Below are 25083 nucleotides of genomic sequence, written 5' to 3'. Positions count from 1 at the left end.
CTAACTCGTCCACCGCCCGCCCCTCCTCCCTCCTTCCCTCCCTTCCCACTCGTGGACTTGTCACCCGCTCTATGCCACGCTGCCTCGGAGATACAAGCTGAGCAGTTTTCTGCTCTCAGGGACCTTGGGGAGAGAGCGAGACAGTCATGCCCTGTGGCGTGACAGTGGCTGTGAGTGCCATGGGCAGAGTTGGGAGGACCCAAAAGAGGGGATTAAACCTGTCCAAAGGGCACAGCAGAGACGTGAGAGAGAAGGGGCCACTTGAGCTGGATGTGGATGACGAGTAGGTGGCCCCCAGGGAGACGGGGTGGGGTGGGCAGTCTGGACTACAGCGGGCTAAAGGCCAGGACGGGGCGGGGCCGGCTTGGCCTGGGGCTCACTGTCGCAGAGGGAACACAGGGAGGGCGTAGGTGGGCTCAGTCATGGAGACCCTTGGCAGGAGGTGGCTGGCAGTGGGCTTTGTCCCTTCCAGATCTCAGTCACTCCTTTCTTCATACATTTGTTCTCTCAGCAGCTACTCACTGGTGTGTGCCCTGTGCTGAACCTGGCCCAGGGGCTGGGGACACAGGTGCTCAGATGTCTGCCCGCTGGAGGCCACAGTTAGACAGGGCAGGTGGACAGCAGCACATCTGCCCACGTGCTCCGCAGGGGTGGCTTTGTTTGGCTGGAAGTTGTCACTGAGTCCCTTGCCTGGGGACAATTTTGCAGACTGGGATGGCCCTGTTGTGCCAGGTGTCTGCAGAACTAGCTGCCTGGAGAGGATGTGGGACCGAGGCTTCCTCTGAGCTCTCGAGCCCCGTGGGCTGTGGACTCCCGTCCCTGGAGGGAGAACTGAAGAACGGGAAGAGGCCATTCACTCGGCCGGGCTGGTTTCCCGGCTGTCTGACGTCTGGGTGACAGGCAGCAGTGTTCAGCAATGATGACAATGACTGTGTCAGTGTGATGATCTCTAAAGCATCTGCCAGCTCTAATGCTGCAAGGAGGAGGAGGAGGAGGAGGAGGAGGAGGAAGACAGGAGGAGGAGGAGGAGGAGGAGGAGGAGGAGGAAGACAGGAGGAGGAGGAGGAGGAGGAGGAGGAAGACAGGAGGAGGAGGAGGAGGAGGAGGAGGAGGAGGAAGACAGGAGGAGGAGGAGGAGGAGGAGGAGGAGGAAGACAGGAGGATAGGAGGAGGAGGAGGAGGTATCCTGCGGAGGGATGGACCTAGCATAAGCATAAGGTCACACAGAGATTCTGCAACTGGGCCCCCAACCCGGGAGGCCACTGCCTGTGTCCCACGGACAGCTGCAGGGCCCAGTGGTGTTTAAACCACGTCTCCCCCCTACTTGCTGGGGGTTTGATGAGCCGCCAACAACTACTACCTGTAAAAGGCAGGAAGAAAGCGGGCTTTGGAGAGAAGTGGTGATCCCAAACAAAAGGCTGACTTCATAAACAGCAGGATTTACTTCGGAATGTTCATCCCCCCAGCCCTGATTCCGAGTTGCTTCAGATTTCCCGGGGCCCGGCCCTTGCAGGGGAACTGAGGAATTCCTTAGCGACTCCGAGACGACTGTGTGTGGCAGGGATGCCACCAGCCGCAGACGGTTAGACCTGGAGCCCTGTGCTTTTGGTTATGGACTGGGGGCCAGAAGGTGTTGTGCTGCGTTGTGACTGTGTGTGACCCTCGCAGGGGCGTGGGTATCAAATGCCAAATTCCACAGTCGGTCCCTTTCAGCAGTCACATTCCTCAGATTCTTATCAGAGCTTTTTTTTTGTCCAAGTGAACACTGGAACGTCTCCCCACTGATTGCAGGAGGATGGGAGGAAATTAAAAACAGGAGCCCTGGCTTTTGTTCTGGCTCTGTCACCAGCTGGCCTTGCCACCTTGGGCCCTTCCCTTCCCAGGCCCTGGTTTTCTCACCTTTAAAAAGGGGGTCGGGCAGGATGATCTTTCCAAGGCCCCCTGCAGTGCAAAGCCTTTGTAATTCTCCTTTCAAGTCCGTGGCTAGATGCTGTCAGGAAACAATATAGCTACACAAAATATTGCTTCACAGAGCGGGAGATAGTTTTGACACAATGGCCTCAGTGGGAGCTTAGAAACCTGTTGCAGCTGAGACTGGCACTCCCAGTTCTGAGGAACCAGGCTCTTAGGGGAACTTTCTGGTGAGTTGGCACCTCCTTGCCCAGCAGTCTGCAATAATAACCATGACACTAACTACCACCCATCATCTACGAGGTACAAACTGCTTACCGATTCATTTATTTTTATTGATCTCAGGTGGTATATTCTTGTTCCCATTTTATAGATGAGGCGACTGAGGCTTAGGCACCAAGAGGCCCATTCAGCCACGCAGAATGGAACTGGTGCCTGGCTCTGCTCACGCACCTACAGCCTGGGCACTGCCCGCCATCTCGGGGTGTGTGAGAGCATCGCAGTGGCCACACAGCTAGCCTGGGGCCTTGCATGTGACAAGGGCTTCATGAACATTTGCGGAGTTGATGTATGATGTCCCCTTGGCCCAGAGCTGCATCTCCACTGGCAGTCAGCAGTGGGAGTCACAGGGCCTGTGCCATGCTGAAGTTTCTGGAAGTGAGATGTTTGAGTCTCAAGGGGTCTAAAAACCCAAAACCAAGAGGCCGGTCAAGCTGGATCAGACTGACCCTCGCTGACCCAGACACAGTCTAGAAGGTTATCTAGTGGAGAATAAAATGCAGATACCTTATGGGGAAAGAGCCCGGTCTCCTTTTGTTCTAGAAGAGATGGAGCTAGTTCAGGATTGTGATGACATTTCCATTGTAAAGTACAATTATTTACGGTTTAGTAGCAATGCCCACTATCTGCCTAGAAGTTTGCAAATTGCATTCGTATAGATGTGATTTCTCTTGGGACTTCTGGCAGCCCTGGTGAGTTTAGCTGCCATCGTACTGCTTTGTCTCACATTCTCATGCCTTGATAGTACATTTGACGGCAGGTTGTTTTGGTGAGGATGCTTTCAGATATGAGTTGTAAAAACCCTACTCACCAGTTGGGCTTAAACAATCAGGTCATTTGATATTCTGCATATCAAGAAGTGGGTGGCTCCAGAGTTGGCTAATTCGGCAGCATCACACACTCAAGGACCCTGCCTCTTGCTCTGCCTTCCCCAGGCTGTCTTTCCTCACGACTCCTAGATAGTTGCCATAGCTCCAGCCATCACATCCTCACGTGACTGTGTCCATAAATAAGAACACAGCTTCTCTTCTTGCATCCCCCTTCCCCAAAGAGGATAACTTTTTCCAGAAGCCCCTTGGCTGACTTCTTACTTGTCATTGACCAGAACTGAGTGATCATACCCACGCCTCGACCAATGAGATTATGATTTTGCCCACCTTTCTTGAGCATTTTGATATCTAGAGTCTGAAGAAAACTAAGGGTTGGTTAGCAAGGAAAGAGGAAGAGATGAGTGTTGGGACTCAAGTGTCATATACGAGAAGTCAGTCATGGACTTGCCTCTTTCATAGTTTGTTCTGAAGGACACAGTCCCCCAGAGCACCTGTTGGAGGGGGACCTAGGCTGCCTGTTTTTTACCAGGTGACTTGCCTCCACAGCTGCCTGGAACAGGGGTGAGCATTTGACCCAAAGCAACCAATCACTAGGCCTGGTGGGGCCTGGCATGGACAGAAGAGCAGGGCCAGTCGGATTCTCTCTCTTTCCAGAACCAGAACTGGGAGAAAATGTGGTGATTCTCATCAGCGCTTCTCCAAGTGTGGCCTCCGAGAAAACAGGAGCTGACACCTGAATGTTAAGCAACTATGTCACTAAGCACACATTTCTTTTGGGGAGGAAGTTATTTACCCTCTCTGCTTTTGTCACCTGTAAAGCAGGGACACCAATAGTTCTTACTACAGGAAGGAGACATGTCCAGGGCTTGGTGCAGCACCTGGCACATAGTAAGTGCTCAATAAACGTTGGTTTCTCTTATTAGTGTTTTCTTTTCCAATTCCCATAAAGTGTATCGAGTCACTTACCTTACTCCAGAGGGCATCAGCATCCCCTGGGAAGCCTGATATAGACACATGTTTCTGGGCCCATTCCCAGAGAGTCTGAGCTCGTTGGTGACTTTGAGAGATGGTCCTTTTGAGGAAGACCACAGCTGCTTGGGCCTGTCTGATCTGGGATGCACAGAAAGCTCCAGAGTCTGCAGGGGCCATTTGCTGGCCAAATGCATTGTGGCCCTCGATGGACACTGAAGGCCATCGGTGAGTCTCTGCACCATTCCCAGAACAAATGCACGGGACCTCACTGGCGCATGGTAGACACTCGGTGAAAATGCCGGTCAGGGCGTTTCTCAGCAGGTGGCTTCCCTGAATGTGATCCTCCCTGATGCTGATCCCGTGGAACGCATTTGGCACCATCTCCCGGCGTGTCGGCGCTAGCACTCCTGTTAATGCGCGTAGCTGGGGATCACTGTCGAAGTGCTCAAAACCACACGGTCTGCTCAGCCAGATCACATACTCCCTGAGCCGCCCCTCCAAACGGGAAATTCAATCCGTCAGTGGCCCCACCAGCTCTTCCCGGCCAGTGTGCTGGGAATGAGCTGACGTTCCCGGTGGGACGGGCCTCTGCAGTTCCCCACCCTGGAAGGTGCTGGAGAATGAATGCACATGATGAAGTGGGAGGAGGCTGAGAGAGAGGCTGCCTGGGGCACAGCTGCGATGCCTGGAGCGGGTCACGCGGGAGCCGTCTCAGTCTTCCCCGGCGGGAGTCCGCACACCTCGTGCTGAGCCCTGGAATCCATGTCGTCACCTTCGTGATTCTGCAAAAAGATTTGGTCAGTTGCCGCTGGGATTTCAGATCATCCTCCCTTCCCTTTAAAAACCAGCGACCTGAACTTGACTTAAATTCCTCTCCTGTGAGCCTCGGAAGGGACAGTTCCAGTCAAAACTACTGAGAGGAAACGCAGGCAAATCTATCTGCTATCCAAACGCTCCTACTGATTTCTGTGCCCTAAAACCTGATCGGGCTTTGGTATTGCACACACTCAGCTGTCCCTGCGCGAACAAAACCGCAACTCCCTGCGGGTGTGTAGATCGGTGTGTGACAGACAGGAACGGCAGCCGCAGAGACACTCGCTTTGCTGGAGAGGTGACATGATTTGGACCCAATTGGCCGGATGGCACGCAGACGATGGAGAAGTCCCCTCAGGAGGGTGGTCAGGGGGGATTGTGGCCATGAGCACCCTCATGGACTATGTCCGTTTGTCCTGACAGGGCTCAGCCTCCAGCCTCTACCCTGCCCCCTGTGGGTGCCCCTGGGACCCGGCTCTGACCGGGTTCCCTTCTCCTTCCTTCCATGTTTCTACCGCCTCTTCCAATGGGAGGGGCTGGTGCCCCAAGCTCCTCCAGGGGCAATTGTGTTTCTTCTCTTTCCCCCACTGTGGGGGTCCCGCCTCTGCTCACCCTTCCAGGACGGGGCACCAGCCCATTGCACCCGGGACAAGCTCTTCCTGGGAGCAGGCACTCCCTTAGCCTGAGCGGAGGCCTGTCTCCCAGTAGCCGACCCAACTGGTCCTCTGGGGCCACGCGAGCAGGTCCGGTTCAGCTCCCCTGCGGGATGTCCAGCTGCTCTGTCCACCGTGGCCTCGGCTGATTTCTGCCCGATGTATCTGCAGGATCCGTTCCCGCGGTCCTCACCTGCCGTGCGGGAGAGGGTGGTTCTGAATCTGAGGGGCCCTGGGGCCTCCCTCCACCTCCACAGCCGAATCTCAGGCTGTGACCTGTCTTCTTTCCCCGGGGGCTCACTGCTCTGAGGTCAGCCTGCCCTCCCTCCCAGCTCGGTCATCTCCTGCTTATGTGACAGCAGCCACAGATGTATCCTCCCAGGGCACCTTTCCTATGGGGGCTCATGGCCGACACCAGGTGAGTCCCCAGGAAGCAGATCCCGAGACAGAGTCTAACACTGAGGGTGTTTATCAGGGATGACTTTTAGGATTGACACCCGTGGAAGAGACAAGGCGTGATGCAGGCTGTGACAGCTGCCATGGACCCCGCCAGGAGCCCTGCAGCTGGGACGTGGCAGGGCCTTTCAGCTCTGCATCAACCAGCCCCAGGACAGGGGGTGCCCGGGGAAGAACCCGACCTTCAGTGACTCTGGGCAGACTCTGTCTGCTGACAGCACCTCCCGCAGTGGGGGCAAAAAGCCCTTGGTTGGAGGGGATCTGGGTGGCCCATCCCAGAGTCCACCACACGGGGGCTGGCAGGCGGGGAGGGGAGCAAGGCTTGTGCTTGATGCTGTTTGGTTAGTAAGACAGCCTGAGATGGCCTTTGCTTTTTGGAAGGCCCCAACACACACGTTGACTCACGCTGAACTTATTGTTGGCGGGAACCTCGACACCCCAGCTGGGGCTCGCCCGCTGGGTTTGGGGGCTGCAGCGCAGGACTTCACACCCGCCCGGTCATGTTTCCTCTTGTTAGATTTGGCTCCTTGCTGTGGGCCGTGCAGATCTCGCTTGGATGCTGACTCTCTCCTGCGGCCCCGGCCCCTGCCGGCTCCTGGTCTTCCGCGGGCTCTGCCGGCAGCTACCGTCTCCCGACGCAGGGCCTGCCTCTCTCGGGCGCATGGCCCCTAGGAGAGACCACCGCGGTTGTCTGGGGTGGGCTTCAGGTCCATCTGGTTGTGTAACAAAGTGGCCAAGGGTTGCCTGTTGACTTGCTGGGTGGCTTTGGACATGTCATTTACCCCTCCCTATGCCTCAGTTTCCTTATTTGTACAAGAGCCCTCCCCATGGGTCCTGCCATGGCCTAAACTGCCCTCAATTGTCTCACTGGTTTCACACACAGGGTAGGGATTGTTCCTCCTCCTTGCCATTGTTTATGTCCCTTGGGGGCTGTGGCTAATAAGGGCCTGCCAGGGGCTATTTTGTTTGCTGTCTGACTGTCCACCCATCCTCATTAGCAGAGTGCATGCAGCGTGGGGTTTGCAATTTCAACACTTAAACTTATCACTCACTCATTGTGTGACTTTGAGTCTTCTTCTCTTGAGTCTTGGTTTTCTTACCTGAAAAACTCCTGTGTGTCAGAATTGTTGCACAGATTAGATGGAGATGAGCCGATGCATGAGTCTGCTATGGGCTGCCGTACCACAGACTGGGCGGCTTAAACAGCAGAACTGTATTTTCTCAGAGTTCTGAATTTTGGAAGTCAGAGATCAAGATGTTGACAGGCTTGGTTTCTTTTGAGGACTTTCTCCTTGGCTTGTAGGTGGGCATATTTTCCCTGTTCCTCACGTTGTCTTCCCACTGTATGTGTGTGTGTCCAAATTTCGTTTTTTAAATGAAGACGTCAATCACATTGGATCAGGGGTCACCCCAATGACCTCCTTTGAACTTAATTACCTCTTTAAAGACCTAATCTGCAAATACCGTACTGGGGGTTAGAACTTCGACATATGAATTTGGAGGGGACACGACTCAGCCTATGGGTATATGTGAAACTGCTCTGCCACCCATAAAACAGGCCAGAGTGCCGGGCCCCACTCTGCCTGCAGGAGGGTCTCTTTATGGTCGGGAGCTGGCTGGGCATGTGGCAGGCTGACTCTATTTGGTGCCAGGTGGTTCCCTTTCTCCCTGATGGGGACTGGGAGGTGGCTTCTTTGCCTCTCTCACTCGCTGGGGACCAGGAGTGCAGTCCTGGGCAGGGCCTGAGAGCCACCCAAGTTGCCCCATCTGTTTGGCCATTGCCTTTAGGCTGCAAACCTCAGTTCTAACAGAGCTTCTTGAACCCAGCTGGCAGGCAAGGCCCCTTGGAACCCGCCTCTCTGGGCACTGGGCAGGGGTGGCCAGGTGATTAGAAAGATGCGGGCAGGTGGGGGAGGGGCTGGGCCTGAAACTGGACACCCCCAGCCTTGACCGTGCGGGGGCTCGGAGCCTGGCACAGAGCACGACCCTGAACAGTTGTGGCTGAGTGCGGGACTGTGGATGGGAGGGCTCTTTCTGGGACGCGGAGCCTGGGGTCAGAGCAACTGGCCTTCCGGGGCCTGCCCTGCGCCTGCTGCGCCCAGGAGCCGGGAGTCTTCCCCCGGTGGGTGGCGCAGTTAAGACAGAGGCACGCAGGGGGCCCGCGGCACGTGAGGCCCTTTCAGGAGGGGAAGGAAGCTGAGCGGAGTCTGGTAGGATGGGTCAGAGTGGGTCACACGAAGGAGGGTGGCATGGCCGGCCGGTGGCCAAGACAGTGTGAGTGGTGGGATGGAGCGGCTGGGGGCTGATGTCCAGCAATGCGTGGGAGCTTGTTGTTTCCCTGTGGGAGATGGTGGGCTCCGAAAAGCCTAGGCGGGTGGGGGAGAAGGGGGTTGGGGGTGGGGGGTGGTGTGTCAAGGCCAGAGCTGCGTTCGAGAGGGCGCCCTCTGGTGGAAGCAGAGGAGACTGCAGGCTGGGGGACCAGGAGGGGCTGAGGCTGTCCGGGCGGAAGATGGACGTGGACATGCCCGAGTCAGGACCACGAGGGAGGGGTGTCCGGAGGTGGGCTCGCCAGGCGTGGTGCCTGATTGGCTGTGGGAAGGGAGGGAGGGAGAAGGCAGAGTCTGGGGCCATTTGCTCCTAGGGCTTCTTGGTAAGGGGACAGGGAACTTAGAGGGGCTGGTCACCAAGCTGGAGGAGCAGGTTGGGAGTAGATAGCGAAGGGCTCAGTACTGGACAGATGGAATCGGCGTGTCTTGCAGTGTCCCGTGGGGTATGGTGATGGGTGACCACCATCCCGGCACGTGGGCTCATATGGCGGGGTTCAAGAGAAAGCACTGAGGTGACCACATGGGGCGAGGCAGAGCTCGATGACGAAATGGGGCAGCCTGGGTGGGTCCAGAGGAGGGGGAGGGCTCCACCAAAGCCCCCTGGCAGACTCAGGCTCAGGGTCCCGGGAAGGGAGGAGACAAATGTGATCAGGTCCCAAAGCAAAGCTCAGATGGGAGCACTGGGGCTTGGGAGGCTGAGCCGGAGCCCGGGAGGAGGTGGTCCAGGGCTATGGGGAGCAGGTGGTCCAGGGCTATGGGGAGGAGGTGGTCCAGGGCTATGGGGAGGAGGTGGTCCAGGGCTATGGGGAGGAGGTGGTCCAGGGCTATGGGGAGGAGGTGGTCCAGGGCTATGGGGAGGAGGTGGTCCCAGGTGGCAGGCAGCCTCGGAGCGGGGTTGGTCAGTCAGAGGTGGGCATGAGCCCGGGGGTGTGTCTGGACGGTCCCTCCGTTCAATCATAGCATGATCTCCTGAAATCACTTAGCACGTGTTTTCCCTGAGAACCCTAAACTGAGGATTTCACTGCTCCGCCCAGCCACAGAGCCCAGACGCTCAGAGTGGCGAAACTGCAGTGGGAACAGCCTCGAGCCCACAGCGAGGGCCAACTGGGTCGCTCTTCCCCCTCAGTGAAGTGGGCCTCTTCTCCCAAGGCAAGAGACCTGGAGGGAGCAGTCCCACCCCATCACCTTGGCTGGGTGTGAGCGGACCATCCAGAACCCTCCATGGAGGGTCACCCACCAAACAAGACAGACAGACAAAAAGCTCAGGACACGGGGATCCTAGGAGGAAGGCCAGGTGGGTCCCTGGAACCACCGGCACCTGAGGGTGAACATGCTTTGGAATTTCATCTGGAAAGGTCCAGGGCCTTTCTGCCTGCCTGCATTGTTTTTGGCTGGGTTTGGATTTTGGGAAGCCATTTACAGCCCATTAAAAGACCAAATGTTCTGGAGATGGTGATTCGAGGCATTTAAAAATGTTTTCCAATTCACAGCTCATTTCCCTGTAGAAATCCCTGACCCAGTGTGATTCCAGGACAGCTGGACTGTCTGTTCCAGAACCCCCCGGGGCAGATCTGGGGGTGGTCGGAGCATTTGTCCTCGGACCCAACAGTAGCTCATCTCAAAGAGAATCACACTTCTCTCCCTTTCTGGAAACACACCGAGTGCCTGAGATAGGGCTGATTCTCCCTGGTCGAAGGAAGGGCCCGGGCTGCTGAAGTCTTCCACGATTTCAGGACCAGTTTCCCCTGGTACCTGGCAGAGGTGGAGTTCACAGTTCGTATTGGCTGGGTGGGACCCTGTTGGTTTCCTGGGCAGGACGGCTGGGTTCCCTTCCCAGCTCAGCCTCTGGTTGAGCTGTAGCAATGGGCAACGAGGTGTAACCTCTCAGATGTTCTTTTCCCACCTGCAAAATAGGAAGGACAGTCCTTAAGCTGTTGTTTACATCGTGGGGTTTAAGTTACCAGATAAACAAGAATGACACCTTCAGTTAGGTAGCACTGCACGATTTACACACCACTGAGGGGTATGTGCTCATTCAGTGCCCAGCATAACCTTGGGAGATAGATTTTTTTTTAAATATATATATGACAGGCTCAGAGAGGGGACATCTTTTGTAGGCAATCTATTTTTCTTTTCTTTCCACAATGTTTAGTATTTTCTTTTCATCCTGATTGTTCTGAAAGTTCACCACGATAGCACTCAGTGGGTGCTTTCAAATTAAGAATTCACGTCTTTCTTCGGCTCTTAGCAATTTTCTTTATTATTTCTTAAAGCATATGCTTCTCTTTGTTCTCTCTGATCACCTCTTCCAGAGCTACTGCTAGTTAGATGTTGGCACTTGATCCGTCCTCTAGGCACCTCACCTGCTTGCTCACATTTTCTGTCTCTCTGTTTCTTTGCAGTGCCTCCTGGGAAAGGTCACGGCCCAGATTTCCAGCTCATCAGTTCGCTCTTTAACTGTTTCCATTCTGCTTTTCACAGTCACACATTTCATTTCTAAGATACTGAATATTTTCAAATCGTGATTTTTTAAATGATTGATATATTCCCATCTCGTTGAGAATATTAATTATGCTTTTAAAAATTGCCTCCATCTGTTTGCTTTATTAATTATTTTTTCTTGAGGTGTGGTTTACTGCCTGTTGAGTTGGTAACTTCCTTTCCTAGTGTTGGAATAATGTGAAAGTCTTGGTATTTGGGGTTTTCCATTAACTTGACTCTGCTTACCGAGAATTTGTCTCCTGGTGGGCTGGTGGTATGGGTGGAGAACGGGGAAGGAGGGTGCCAGAATTCAGTTGTCTGACCTTGAGAGTGTCCCTGTTTCTCCTGGTGGTCACCAGCTTTGGAGGCCCCCGTTTGACCACGCCTGCCTCAGGGCAGGTGAATGTAATGACTGATCTTGATACCAGCAGGGGTAGGGACCTGGGTCCTACCTGTCTGGCTCCTTCTACTGTGGTCCCCTAGCCGAGCCATTTGTCGCCTCTGGGTCCCTCCCTTCCCCGTTAACCACATCTGCTGCTCCCCAGTGGCTCCCCCTGTCCTCTTTCCTGGGGGTATTCGGCTATGGGGTCCTCCTTCAATTTAGGCCCATCTACTTTCTGTCTCTTGGGAACTCCTCCAAATTTCTGGCCCATTGCTTCTCGCTTTCCAATGCTGCTAGGGGCTTATTTTTAGATTTTAAATTTCCAGGCTATGGGGATGGGAGGAGGAAGGTGGAGCATGTGCTTGTCGGCCACCTCTACCCAATCCTGCCACCCAGGCTCAGGCCTCCTCACCTCCTGCACTCTGCAGCCGGATGTTTCCCTTCAGAACCTTCCGTGGCTCCCCACTGACTTCACAGGTAGCCTGGCAGGTAACTTGCCTCTTCCTTTCTCCTGGCTCCTCCCCTTCCCCAGCCTTCTGGCCACTTTTGCTTACAGGCAGGTTCCCACGGTCTCTCTCCCCTCTGGGTCCCTGTCACACCGCTCCCTCCTCTGCTGGGCCGACCCCTCTCCTGGCTCCCCACATCTGGTTGTCTAACTTATCGACTTGCAGTAGTCAGCTGGTGGCCTTTCTCAGGACCCGCTGGACTGGGTGCTCTGTTCCTGTAGCTGCCTGTGCTAACCACGTGGTTGGACCTGTCGCCCCATCTTCCTGTGGGCGGTGTCTTCCCCACCAGAGTGGGGTTTCCAGGGCGGGGCTGAGTCTTTTTCACCCATTCCACAGGGAGTGTTCGATGCCAGGGCTTGGTGGCCAAGGGGTGTGGGGCCTCTCCCTTCTCCTCATAGCGGGACCGACGGTCTCAGTGGGCCCCTCACTGTGAGAACAAGGCCCCCAGGTCTGTGGGAGGCCCTCCTCCTCCAGCACAACCCTCTGACCCCCAGTTGGTGCTAGGACAAGGCAGGGCTGACGTGACTGTTACTCTTCCCACAGGCACTGGTGCCATCACACGGTGACACGGACGGTGTCCTGCCAGGTGCAGAATGGCTCAGAGACGGTGGTCCAGCGCGTGTACCAGAGCTGCCGATGGCCGGGGCCTTGCGCCAACCTCGTGAGGTAAAGGCCAGCGGCTGCCCCGCTCTGCCCTTCCTTTCTGTTCTCTTGGGTCCAGCGCCAGTGTCGGTCTCGGGGAGGCTGGGTTGTGCTCAAGACCTGAGCATGCATTTATGGAGCACCTTCTGTGTACAGGGGCTGGGGGATATGTGTGTGGGCAGAAAGATGTAAGGGACGTGCTCCCCACCGTGACAACCTCACAACCCAGTGGGTGTTTGACCGGCAGGAGACCACCACAGACGAGTGGGGCAGGGAAGGGCCAGGTGGGGCTGAAGAGGGAACCAGCCAGTCCTGGGGCTCCAGATTGGAAGGTGGCGCTATGATGCTCTTGGAAATCCAGCCCGCCTTCTGCCCTGCCCCCTCACCCCCACCAGCCCCGCCCCTCCAAACTAGCCCCACCCTCACCCACCAGCCCCCCTTCCTCCCAGTAGCCCCGCCCCTCGTCAGCCCCACCCGTCTCACCAGCCCCGCCCCCTCACCAACCTGATGGAGACCACAAGTCCTCAGCGACTCCTCAGCATCAGCAGGGAGCCATCTCGCTGCCAGGCCCGGCATTTGGGGCCTCCAAGGCTCCATCTCACCTTCTCCCCCCATCCTCTCCCCCTCCAGGCCCTGCTCCAGCTCCAGGGACCAGCTTCCCCCAACCCCTCTCCCCACAACCTGTCCAGCCCTGGACTTCTGCCTCAAGGACCCTTCCCCTTCTCTGCCCGGGGCCGCTCTGCTCAAGCCCCTCAATTTCCTGTTCTTTTCACTGAGAGCACTTCGTGTCCCCACCAACAGGACATTTTTGCAGGGAGTCCGTATCAGTCTGGTTCTCCAGAGAAACAGAACCTACAGGACGCACAGGTGGATGGGGAGAGAGGGCGAGAGATTGCGAGGAACTGGCTCCTGTAGGTGTGGGGGGCCCACAGCGCCAAAGCCTGCAGGGTGGACTGGCGGGCTAGGGACCCGGGAGAGGCGACGCTGCAGCGGGAGGTGGAAGGCTGGCTGCTGGCTGAACACCCTCTTCCTCAGCGAGCCGGTCTTTTTCTTAAGGCCTTCAGCTGATTGGGTGAGGCCCACCCACATCATGGAGGGTAATCTGCTTTACTTGACGTCTACTGATTTAAATGTTAATTTTAAAAAAATACCTTCACAGCAACATGCATTCATGTTTGACCAAATACCTGAGTCCTGTGGCCTAACCAAGTTGACACGTAAAAGTAACCAGCACAGGCTTGTCATAACTTGGGTGTGTTTTTATTACCCGCGGTGGAGTCCATGAACCAGGGCCACCACCCAGCACCACCCCCTGCAGGGCTCGGTGCCGGTGCACGCCTAGACCCTGCCTGCAGCAAGAACGTGCAGGACCAACAAATGTGGCCCTGTGGCCCTGCCCTGGGCCACAAGCCACTGAGCCAGTCGAGGGGAGGGGGAGCTTTTTTTGTCTTCTAGATTTACATTCTACCTTTTATTGTTATTCCAAAATATTGTTGTTTTTTTTTTTTTTTTTTTTTTTTTGAGACAGAGTCTCACTCTGTTGCCCAGGCTAGAGTGAGTGCCGTGGCATCAGCCTAGCTCACAGCAACCTCAAACTCCTGAGCTCAAGCGATCCTCCTGTCTCAGCCTCCCGAGTAGCTAGGACTACAGGCAGGTGCCACCATGCCCGGCTAATTTTTTCTATATATATTTTTAGCTGTCCATATAATTTCTTTCTATTTTTAGTAGAAGTGGGGTCTCGCTCTTGCTCAGGCTGGTCTCGAACTCCTGAGCTCAAACGATCCGCCCACCTCGGCCTCCCAGAGTGCTAGGATTATAGGCGTGAGCCACCGCGCCCGGCCCCAAAATATTGTTATTATGAAGAAAGTGACATCTACTCACTGTAAAAAAAAATCCATACATTACAGACCCCAATAAGGTACAAAATGAGTATTCTCTCCTCTCCCAATACCACTTGCACAACCCTGTTACTATTTCCATTCCAGACTTTTCCCCCATTCCATATTCCTGAAATTAACCTTATTCCAGAGTTTTTTCTCCACTTATACACATCTATATTTTTTCTTAAACAGAGATGGGATGATATCATTTTGTTCTGCAACTTGCCAGAAAAATATTTTGCAAGCAGTTCCCATGGAGCCACTTCATTTTTAACAGCTGTATAGTACTCCACCGTGGGAACGGGTCATCATTTATCTCCCATGTCCTTGGTTGATGGATATTAGAGTGGTTTCCTAGATTTTGCTATTACAGGCTATGCTTCAATAAGCATCATTATGTATGTATTTTAACATTTGTATGAGTGGGATTCTTTTTTTTATTTTTTATTTTGGAATAATTTTAGATTTACAAAAAAAGTGGCAGAAATAGTAAACACAGTTTCTAATCTGTAACTCCCACCCAGCTTCCCCTAAGGTTAACATTTTGTAGAACCACAGTACAATTATCCAAGTCAGGAAATTGACAATGGTACAATCCTATAGATAGACTTTACTCACATTTTGCCAACTGTCCCATTAATATCCTTTTTTCTGGTCCATGGCCCCCTTTTGCATTTAAGTTGTCATGTCACCTCCAATCTGGAACACTTGCTCCATGACCTTAACATTTTGGAAAGAACTGGCCGGTGATGTTGCAGATGTTCCTCATTTTGGAATTGTCTGATGTTTCCTTGTGATTCTATTGAGATGATGCATTTTTAGCAAAGATACTGCAAAAATGACCCTGAGCTCTTCTCAGAGCATCATATTAACATTAAGAGGTACATCGAATTGCTACCTCTCATGACTGGTGCCGCTAATGTTGATCACTTGGTTAAGGTGGTGTCTGCCAGGTTTCTCAGCTGTTGTGTCATTATTTTTCCCTTTGTCATGTGTATGTATCTTGTATTTTGAGTCTACACAAACATCTTGTTTTAATCATATTCTCATCTTGCTTGCAACAATTATTACTATGGCATTTGCCAAATGGTGATTTTCTATTTTCATCATTCTTTCACAGTAGAGGTTCTTAACTTAGGGTCCCTATGGTATTCAAGCGTTTTTATATAGCTCATTCTGCAAGGGGAATGGCTAGGTAAATGGATGTGTTGTCCATTTTAAATTTTAGCAGAAAGGGCTGCTTTTAAGTGCCGTGCTAGAGAGATGGCCAGTGGATCCCTAATGAAGAAATGGATGCCAACTGCCCATTCCTTTTCAGCAGAAGGCACGGGGACCCCCTTTCCCCTTTCATTCCCATGTCCCCAGGGGCTGAATTCCAAGCCCCTCCTGTCTTTCCCATCAGCAGGGAGCTTCAGGTTGCCAGGTCTTAGCCCTTTGATCTGGGAGCAGCTTCTGAGAAGAAAAGTCTTCAGAGTCTGCTCTGTCCATGACCCTGACAGTGTGAACTTTGGCTCAGAGCTCTATTGGAAAAGTGGCTGTCCCACTCTTTAAGCAGGGAAGCCAGCTGGCTGGCCCCGGGACCAGGCCACTGAGAAGCCAGCCTACACTTCCACTTCGCAGTTCATGGCTGAGCCAACTTGGAACCAGCTCTTTTCAAGACCTAGACTTTGACTTCAGCAAATTTATATTGTCTTTGGAGGTGAAGCCTAAACACGAAGAGTTGTGTATTTCTAACTATTTTTTTTCCTCTATGGATTTTAGCGGAATTGGACTTTAGCCGCAATCCTATTATTAATGTGTTGAATGTACCCCACAGTCAGCTACCAGGATGGCAACAAGAAAGTGCACACACACATACACACTCAAACATGCATGCACACACACCATTGTACGGTATTTGGGTTTAGTAAATGAACGGTCATGATTGCCTTTTCTGAAAAACCTTGGAAGGAAAGAAATGGTGAGTGATGCTCTTGATGTCAGAATTACAAGTTGAAATTTTTTTAGTTTTGAAATATAACAACACAGGCTTTTAGAAACGCTGGACATGCTAACTACTGAATCATCGCTGACCTGGTGCAGAATTTTCAAACAACCACTCATTTTCATAGCTGCCTTCTGCTTTAGGACTTAAGTAATTATCTGAACTATGTGTCAGCACCACTGGGGTCTTCAGTGTGGGCATCTCCTGGCCTTTGCGGGGAGAGGAGTTCTTCTTACTTGCTCTTTGGGGTTAGGAGCTGAGAACAGAACACTCAGTCAGAACAGACACGCGTTTATCATGAACCTGCCCTGTGCCTGCAAAACATAGCTAGCAGGAGCCTTGTTAATGAAAACTTAACTTCTACACTCTTAGAGGAATTCCATATTGCTGACCTTATTATCATTGCTACTGTTATTACTACTTATTAGGGAAGGAGGGGTTCATACACTTTTCTTTCTCACCAGTAATTCACAGCTGAGCTAGCATTGGGGTGCAGCCCCTTCCATCGGTGGCTTGGGGCCGCTGGCTGGGCAGGGAGGAAGGTGGCAGTTTACAGTGTTGTCACCTGCTCTCTGGCTGGCCTGGGGGTCCACGTGCATTCTTGTCTCAAGTGCAGATTTGCTGGCTCTGCCTGTATCTTATTCGTAGCAGCCTCACTGGCCTCCCCATTCCCTCCTTCTCCCCTCTGGTTCCTTGTCTCCACAGAAGCCAGAGAGATCTTTTAAAATCCTAAATCAGATCATATCTCTTTCATGCTCCAAACCTTCTAGTAGCTTCCATCTCACTTAAAGTCCACATGCCTCTCTGGGACCCACCGAGGCCTCAAGTGACAGGGACTCTGTTCCTTTTCCTGGCTCTGTCTCCTTCCTTCCACCTGCTGCCTCGCTCCCTGGGCTCTGGCCACACGGGCGTCTCTGGCCTGCAGTGTGGTCAGTTCTGTTTCTCCCCGAGGCCTTCACGTTTGCTGTTCTGTAGCCTGGGCCACTTTCTCCCCAGAGGTGGGACTGGCTGGGTCTCACCTGATTCAGTCCCCCGATCTATTCCCTGGCCAGCTTGTTGGTCGTCTGCCCTCCCCACCAGCCTGGGAGCCATAGGAGGGCGGGGATTGTGTCATTTGCTTCTCTGTCCCCACGGCCTGGGTTGCAGGGTTTCAAGCAAGGTTCCCGAATTTATGGTTAAATGTTGGGAGGATGAGATGAGATCAGAGATATCCGAATACGTTGACGATGAACTGTGACCACAGATCATTGTGATGTGAAGCTCGTGTCTTGTAAACTCATGCACAAACTTGTGATGAGAGGAGTGAGGCGCAGAGAGGCAAAGTGACTCGCCCCAGGCCACAGGGTTGGCACCGTGCTGCGGATGGGGTCGGCTGTTCTTATTCTGGTGTGTCAAATGGGCTCCAGTGGGATGCCCCTGAGGTTCCAAGGCCCAGCTCTCCTCCTCCTCCAAAGAATCCATTTTTTGGCTCCTCCTGTATACAGGCCCCACGCAGGGAGGGCCTGGGGAGCATGTGGCATGAGAGGTCAGACCAGACCCTGACTCACCAGCGCATGGTCCCAGCTGCCATCGCCGCTGCCTGGGAGTGAGGTGCCCTGAGGGTGGGGACAGAGACAGGGCAGGGGCTTGGGGCTTAACAGAGGAGGGGTGTTCTGTGAGTGGGGCATTTACCGAGGGGAGAAAAAGCTCAGGATCCTATGGTCCTGTCCCAGTGCTTCTTCGTGTAATTTTTTGAGCATGATTGTACAGTTTTCTTGAGTCTGCACACCCCGCTGCAAGAGTGTGTGTGCTGGGCAATTCTCCCTGAGCAGAGCCTGGGGAGGGAGGAGCTCAGAAGGTTCCTGGGAGCACTTTGAGGCAGGGCCTGTCTCAGGCACCCATTTCCCCCGGAGTCATAATGGCCTGTGTCACCATAATAGATGACATCACACCAAGAGGCTTCAATAACAGGAGTGTGTTAATCTCACAATGTACCCGGGAAAGAAGATTCTGGAACTGGGCCATGACATGCTCAAGACCCTGGGCTCCTTTGACTTAACTCCCCGCCAGCCCCCGTGTGTCTGCCATGACGTTCCTCACAGTGACAGAAGGGCAGCAGCAGCTCCAGGCATCACAGCTCACACGACAGTGTCCCCAAAAAGAAAGAAAGGTGATGGAACACAGTTTTTTTCCTCTGAGAGAGGACAGACTTCTCCAGAACCCCCAGCAGACTTCCCGTGATGTCTCATTTGGCCAGGATTTGTCCTCCGAGCCTCAGTTTCCCCAACTCTAAAGCGGGGAATGATAGAATGCTGCCTCACCAGGTTGTTGGAGGATGACGTGCCGATCGTGTAACCAGTGCCCCGGGAATGCCAGCCGAGGCCTGGGCACGGATCAGCCGTGGAGAGAATCAGGCAGCTCCCGGCAGGGGGTTCGGGCCTGGGCCTGCTCTGAGCTCCAGTTCCTCACTCTGAGGTCAGGGTGGCCCCAGCGGAGCCCTCGTCACCGCCCCGTGCAGTATTCTGTCACCTGTGATCCCGCTGCCTTGCCGCATTTCAACCATGGCACGTACATAGAAATGTGCAGGTTTCTGTGTTTCCTGTCGCCCTTCCCCATTTTCTGAAGCCGTATTGGGCCCAATTCTGGCTCCCTTCATCCTTTGCAGCATTTTGGATACTTTCATTCGTGTCTACCTAAAACTTCTGCAGGGAAAACAGAGTGTCATGTGATCCTCGTGGCGGGACTTAATTGTAAACGGCCCCTTCCAGGTCCTCTTCCTGCAACCCATTTCTTCCTGTCTTAGCCTCGCTGCAGTCTCTGGGGCCTGGGTATGTCCTAGAACCTTCTCTCCCGGGTACACTGTGAGATTAACAGGCTCCTGTTATTGAAGCCTGTTTTGGTGATGTCGTCTGTTGTGATGACACAGGCCATTATGACTCCCGGGGAAATGGGTGCACAAGATAGGCCCTGCCTCACAGCACAAAGAAGAGAACAGCTGTCTCCCAGGTTGTTTCCCAGCCTGTTTTCTGTGTCAATAAATAACAGACAGAGAGCTCTCTAAAAGAAAATGACATTTATTCAGGAGCGGGCATTGCAGTGGGAATACAAGTGCCAGAGTAAACTATGTGCCTATTCAGGGAGGTACAGAAAGACAAGGGTTTTTAAAGGAAAAATGAGGATTATAAACTTATGTAATTGTTTTGAATCAATTATCCTCGGCTCACGGATCAATAACAAGGGTGGTGTCCTCAGTCCAAGGTTGGACGGGCAGCTGCTGGGAAGACAGAAGTATATATATTCTGTGTGAGGTTGCAGTGGCCTTTGTGCAAGGCTGTGGTTTCTGCAGTCTTTTGTGATCGTTCTTGTTATCAGGTGTACGTGCACGAGAACCCTAGCTTCGTGGCCTTCCCCGGCTTCATTTGTCAGGCCTTGACACAAGTGACTCCATTTTGATTCTGGTGATTTTCACAGAGGTGGATTTTGGGGTCAAAAAGACCAGAGTCTGGGGCCAGCTGTGTGACTTTGAGCAAGTTACTTACCTTCTCTGAGCCTCATCTCTAAAATGAAGACAGCGCCTGTCTCATAGCAGGGGCTTTCCCCTGGAAAAGAGAATCATGACCTTGGTAAATGACCTTCGCCCACCTCCCACCTCCTTTCTGCCTCCTGTCCCAACTCCCCCAGCCTCTTAGCCCCCTCACTGCCTGGGGTTCTCCCACCCTACAAGAAAGCACCTCGCTTAGTGGGCGTCCTTGCCAGCGGTGGGCCACACCTCAAGGAAGTTCATATTTAACTGCAGGCTCCTGGCCTGGGCCTCACCGACGCCATGTACCCGTGTGTAGGATGGCGAGCAGTGCAGCCAGAAACCAGTAGACGTGACCAGGAAGCTTGTAGAACCCCGAAAGGTATTTCTAGCTTCAGACTCTGACTGTGTTTGAAAACAGGGCCAATGGGGGAGGGTAGCTCCATCCCTATTTCTTCTTGCGGCAGTGACAATGTCAGACGGGGAGGACATGAGGGTAGCTGAGCCCAGACAGAGCCAGAGCTGGGAGTTGCAGGGATGAAGAGTAAACGGCCGTGGAAGCAAAGTTGGGGTGGGCAGGGCGGTCGTCTCAGACTCCCCTAAAGAGCCCCGACCTGGGGCAGGGGTGGCTGTTTGGGGCGAGGCCCGTGGCGATGTGCCCTTTGAGGAGGTCCTGTCTGGTTCGTCCTGAGCCCCAGGTCCAGGTGGGGAGTCCCAGATTATTAATGGCTGTGGGGGGCTGGCCCAGTCACCTGGACATGGCCGTCCATGGGCCCTCTCTGGCGCCCCCTCCTTGCAGTTGTGGGCTTATTGGGACCTTTTCCTGGGGCAGACACGCTGTGCCACATTCCTGCCACTCCTCTTCCTCCTAGAGAGGAGCTTAGCCTTGCCTGGAAATAGGTGACGTCATTTTGCGGTGACAGGAACACCCCCTGCACTGCCATGTTCCCTCCCAGGGTGCATGGAGTGTCTTGTTTGCTTGTTTATGCACTCACCATTCATTTATTCGTTCATTCACGTCTCCGGAGGCTGGCTGCATGCCAGGTGCTGGCTAAAGGAAGGCACACGGCTGGCTGTCTGTCTGTCCTCGAGGGGAGGGCTCTCTGGGGCCAAGTCAGATGGTCTCCTAAGAGTGGCTGGGGCCTAGGGTGAGCCAGGCAGCTGGGGAGGGTCACCTGGTTCTGACGGGGGTTGGGGAAAGGTCCAGGGAAGAGGTGACATCTGAGCTGAGGCTGGGTCTTGCAGGGGAAGGGGGAAGACCGAGCCCAGGCATGGGGTGACCGTAAGGAGGAGGGGCTAAGGGTTCTGGACCCCTGTGTGGGGCTGGGTGATAGGAATAGTGGGGTGCACGGGGCAGGAGGGGCCCACTGTACTCAGCTAAGGGGGCAGGGCTTGGCTGGCCACTCCCTTGGCTTATGCAGGACCTCGTCTGGGACGCTGCAGTGCCCACCCCTCCTGCCAAGGCAGCGGCTGCAGGACTCGCTCCTGGCTATGTGGGAGCAGCCTGGGACACCTTCCACCAGACAGAGGAATCTTGACCTTCAGGGAGGCCACTCTGGCCCTCTCCAGCCGTGCCCATCCCTGTGGGGCTGGGAGTCCATGAGGTCATTTGGAGCCTGGACCCTCTTCTAAATCATTCTCTGGGTACCTGGCTAAACAGCCCTGAGTGGCTTCCAGGCCTGCACTGGCCTCTCCCTGGAATCTGCCCCCATAAGGGGGGACTGTGCCTATGGTGGGCACATCCTGTGCCCCACGGTGGGGCCCGAGAGGTGGTTCTTTGCAGGGGTGGGACGTGGGGGCTGGGTCCACGCACAGTGTGTGGGACGGAGCTGGCGCTAGGGGAGGAGGCGTGAGGGTTGGTGTCTCACCTGCCTCATTTGGGAAGTGGCTGCAGGACCTGCCTCCTGAGGTACTGGGAGGGTTCAACGCCTCGTTGGAGGCTCGTCTAGGATGGTGTCTGGCTCGTGGTAAGTGTCAGCTGTGACTCTCCGAGAAGAGGGGTAAATACCAAATGAACAAACAGCGCTTTCGAGAGGCTCCGGGAGCTGGTTTGCGGCATCAGCTAGATGCGGGGATCAGCGTGGCCGCAGTCCTTGGTGGGGCCTCTCTTTGCAGAGGGCTGTGAGGTCAGCACGTCTCACTACGTCCTGATGACGTTTTATGACAACAGTGCGCAGGTCGGGGAGGGAGGGTGTGGTTGTGAGATGTGAGTCTAGCAGAACGTGGGCACGTTGAGGCCTATTGAGAACTCGCTAGGGGACTGGCCTGTGCCCGCCCAGGACCCCACACACCTCTTCCCACACACGTGTTCATCCACTCAACCTTTCCAGCAAGCGTTTCTTGAGAGCCTGCTACGTGCCAGGCGGGAATGTGGTGGAGGATAAGAACTTCGAGAACTATTAATATGTTGAACAGGGATGGGGAGAGTGGATATAATATTAAGTGTAAGGTTTTGTAGATGCTCCTTTATAAAGTCAAGGAAGTTCCGTCTTCCTGTTTTTCTGAGACTTTTTTTTTTTTTTTTTTTTTGTCGTGGGTGTTGAATTTTGTCAAATTCCATTTTTGCATTGATTCATGTGATCATGTGACTTTCCTTCTTGAGCCTGTTAATATGGTGGTTGCGTTGCGTGACTTCCAACTATTGAACCAGTGTTGCATCTTGGAATAAATCCACTTGGCAGTGATGTATAACTTTTTATATAAGTTGATAAATTCTATTTGCTAATATTTTGTTAAGGATTTTTTGTGCCTATATTCATGATAGAGATTGTTCTATAGTTTTCTTGTTTTGTGCTGTCTCTGCCTGGCTTTGGAAAGAGGGTGATCTTGGTCTCATAACATGAGTTAGAAGTGTTCCCTCCTCTTCTGTGTTCTAGAAGAGATTACGTATAATTGGTGTTAATTCTTCTTTAAATGTTTGGTAGGATTCTCCAGTGAAACCATCTGAGTTTGGATATTTCCATTTTGGGAGGTTTTAAACTTCAAATTCAATTTCCTTAATAGCTATAGGGCTGCAGCTGTTGAATTGATGTGCGGAGTGATACCCGCTAGCTCATTCCCGAGACTGATCATCTGTGTCTTCCCTCCCGTCCCGTATCAGTCTTGCCCCGGCCTTGTCATTTCACTGATCTTTTCAATGAACCAGCTTTGAATTTCATCGATTTTTTATTTTTGTCTCTACTGTCTTTCTTTTTTCAGTTTTTCTGATTTCTTCTCTTATCTTTGCTATGTCCTTCCTTCTCCTTGGGTTAGGCTTATTTTTCCTTCTTTTTCCACGATTCCTGAGATGATCTGGTTTAGGTTTTGGAAAGATTGCTGGCTGCATTGGGGAGAAGGGACGCAGGCCTGAGACAATGGTGGCTCACGCTAGGGTGACAGCTGGGAGGTGGGGAGTGGGTGGATTTGGGAGGCATTCTGGAAGCTGAGATGGCGGGAGGGTCCGATCACTTGATGTCGGGGAGCAATCAGGGGTGACCCTACATTTTTGGTTTGAGAGTGGGCTGGTGGGGGTGGGGGCGTGCCTTTCACAGAGACGGGGACACCGGGAGGAGGTCAGGCCCAGAGGTGGGAACCAACAGCTCAGCTCTGGCCAAGTTAAGTGTGGGATGCCCACAGGGCATCCGTAGGGAGGGGTGCCAAAGCAGAAGTTGAGTAGAAAAGTCTGGAGCACCAGGAAGAAGCCAGGGCTGGGGCCAGATTGTATTTCATTGATCCTAAGGTGCCATGGTTAGTAAGGAGTGCATGGTTTTATTATTGCTAAGAATGCTCCTCATTAAACTCGAGCTCTCCATCAGCTGTAATGTGAATCCCAATATCACAGGTGTTAAAACGTAACCACATGGGCATATTAGGATGGAGAGGACATGGTATGGTTGAGAACCATCAGTGTGTAGACAGTACGTAAAGTTGTGGGACTGGTGTTGACCTTGAGGATGAATAGGTGGAGAAGGGGCGCTGGTCCCAAAAGAGTCCTGGGCAGCCCAGTCTCACAGCTGGGGCTTAGGAGGGGGAGCAGCCTGAGGACCTGGCGTCCTGGGGGTGACTTTCGGGAGGGAGAATGCAACTGTCCCAAATGCTTCTTGAGAGGCTGCCTAGGACGAGGGCTGAGGAGTGGCCACTGGATTTGGCTATGTGGGGGCCACTGGGTACCCTGGCAAGTGCAGTTTGGGGACGTGATGTTTATAAACCACTGGGAATGATCTAGGAAAGAGGGTAGAATGGCTGGGACAGGAGGGCAGAGGACGGCTGCTGGAGCCACTGAGAGCGTCTGATTTCTGGGCTGACTCTTTCCACCATCCCGGGAGGGCCTCGAAGGCAGGACCATGATGTCTTCATATCATTATTCCTAGGACTTAATACAGGGTCTGGCACGTTAAGGTTTTCAGCAACATCCATTACATGAATGCTCCCACCTCCTTGTGAAAAGGAAAAAAAATATGTAGCACGACTATATCCTGCCAGGCACAGTGGCTCACACCTGAAGCCCCAGCACTTTGGGAGGCCAGGGTGGGAGGATTGCTCGAGACCAGGAGTTCGAGACCAGCCTTGGCAACATAGCAAGACCCCATCTCTACAAAAAAATTTTTAAAAATTAGCCAGGCATCATGGCACGCGCTTGTAGTCCCAGCTACTTGAGAGGCTGAGGCAGGAGGATCACTTGAGCCCAGGCTGCAGCGAGCTATGATGACACCACCACACTCCAGCCTGGGTGAAGAGTGAGACCTGTCTCAAAAAAAAAAGAAAGAAAAGAAAAAATTACAACTGTTTCCCCTGTGGATTTTCCCATCCTGTGATTTGCTTTTTTTTTAATCTTGGATTTTGTAGTGTGTGTGTGTGTGTGTGTGTGTGTGTGTTGGATGTGGGGCACGGGGCCCAGAGGAGTGCAGGGTGCCCAGTTAGTCAGCAGCACGGGTGGGCGAGAGCGCGGGCTCCTGCCCGGCCTGGCCTGGGGTGTCGGGGACAATGGCCTTGCCTCGGGTTTCTCAAATCCCGTGTTGGTTTGTTCAGCTGTTCGTTCGTTCAGTGTTGACTGAGCAGCGAAGGGCCAGGCACCGACGTATAAAAAGAACAGGGTCCTCTCCTCACAGAGCTCGTGTGTGTATGTGGGGTGGGGACACGGGTTAATCAAAGACTCACAGCAGTACAGAGAGAGACCTGGTCCTGGGGTCTCCCTGGGGGGCGACATTTGAGCAGAGATCTGGGGGACTAGGGCATTTCCCTAGAGAAGGACATATGGGTGGGGAAGAGGGATCGCCACCAGGAGCCAGCCTGTGGGGGCCGTGGGTGGGCCCTAGGGGAGCCCCGGCCTGGGGCCAGCGTCCTGGGCCCGTCGCCTCCCTGCCGCTTGGGTGCCTTCCAGACTTCCCTGCAAGGGCCGCTTGGAACCGGCTGGGGACCCGCAGGCAAAGCACAATGTGTGTTTCCCTCCTCTGTGCCTTAATTTCCCTTTCTGGGCAATGGAGAGAAGA

At 53.6% G+C, this 25083-nt stretch overlaps 1 protein-coding gene across 1 annotated transcript in view; it reads left to right on the top strand.

The window, feature by feature from the left end:
- COL26A1 (collagen type XXVI alpha 1 chain) overlaps window positions 1-25083 on the top strand; it is a 145121-nt gene that overhangs the window by 28732 nt on the left and 91306 nt on the right. Inside the window, exon 2 of the mRNA XM_069486406.1 lies at window positions 12154-12276. Coding sequence (XP_069342507.1) covers window positions 12154-12276 — 123 coding nt within the window. The remainder of the gene's footprint in view (window positions 1-12153; window positions 12277-25083) is intronic.

Source organism: Eulemur rufifrons, chromosome 14 (genome assembly GCF_041146395.1).
Source record: "Eulemur rufifrons isolate Redbay chromosome 14, OSU_ERuf_1, whole genome shotgun sequence".
In the NCBI taxonomy this organism is placed as follows: Eukaryota; Metazoa; Chordata; class Mammalia; order Primates; family Lemuridae; genus Eulemur; species Eulemur rufifrons.
The sequence above is the reverse complement of the archived record's forward strand: the minus strand, read 5'-3'. Positions and strand labels throughout refer to the sequence as shown.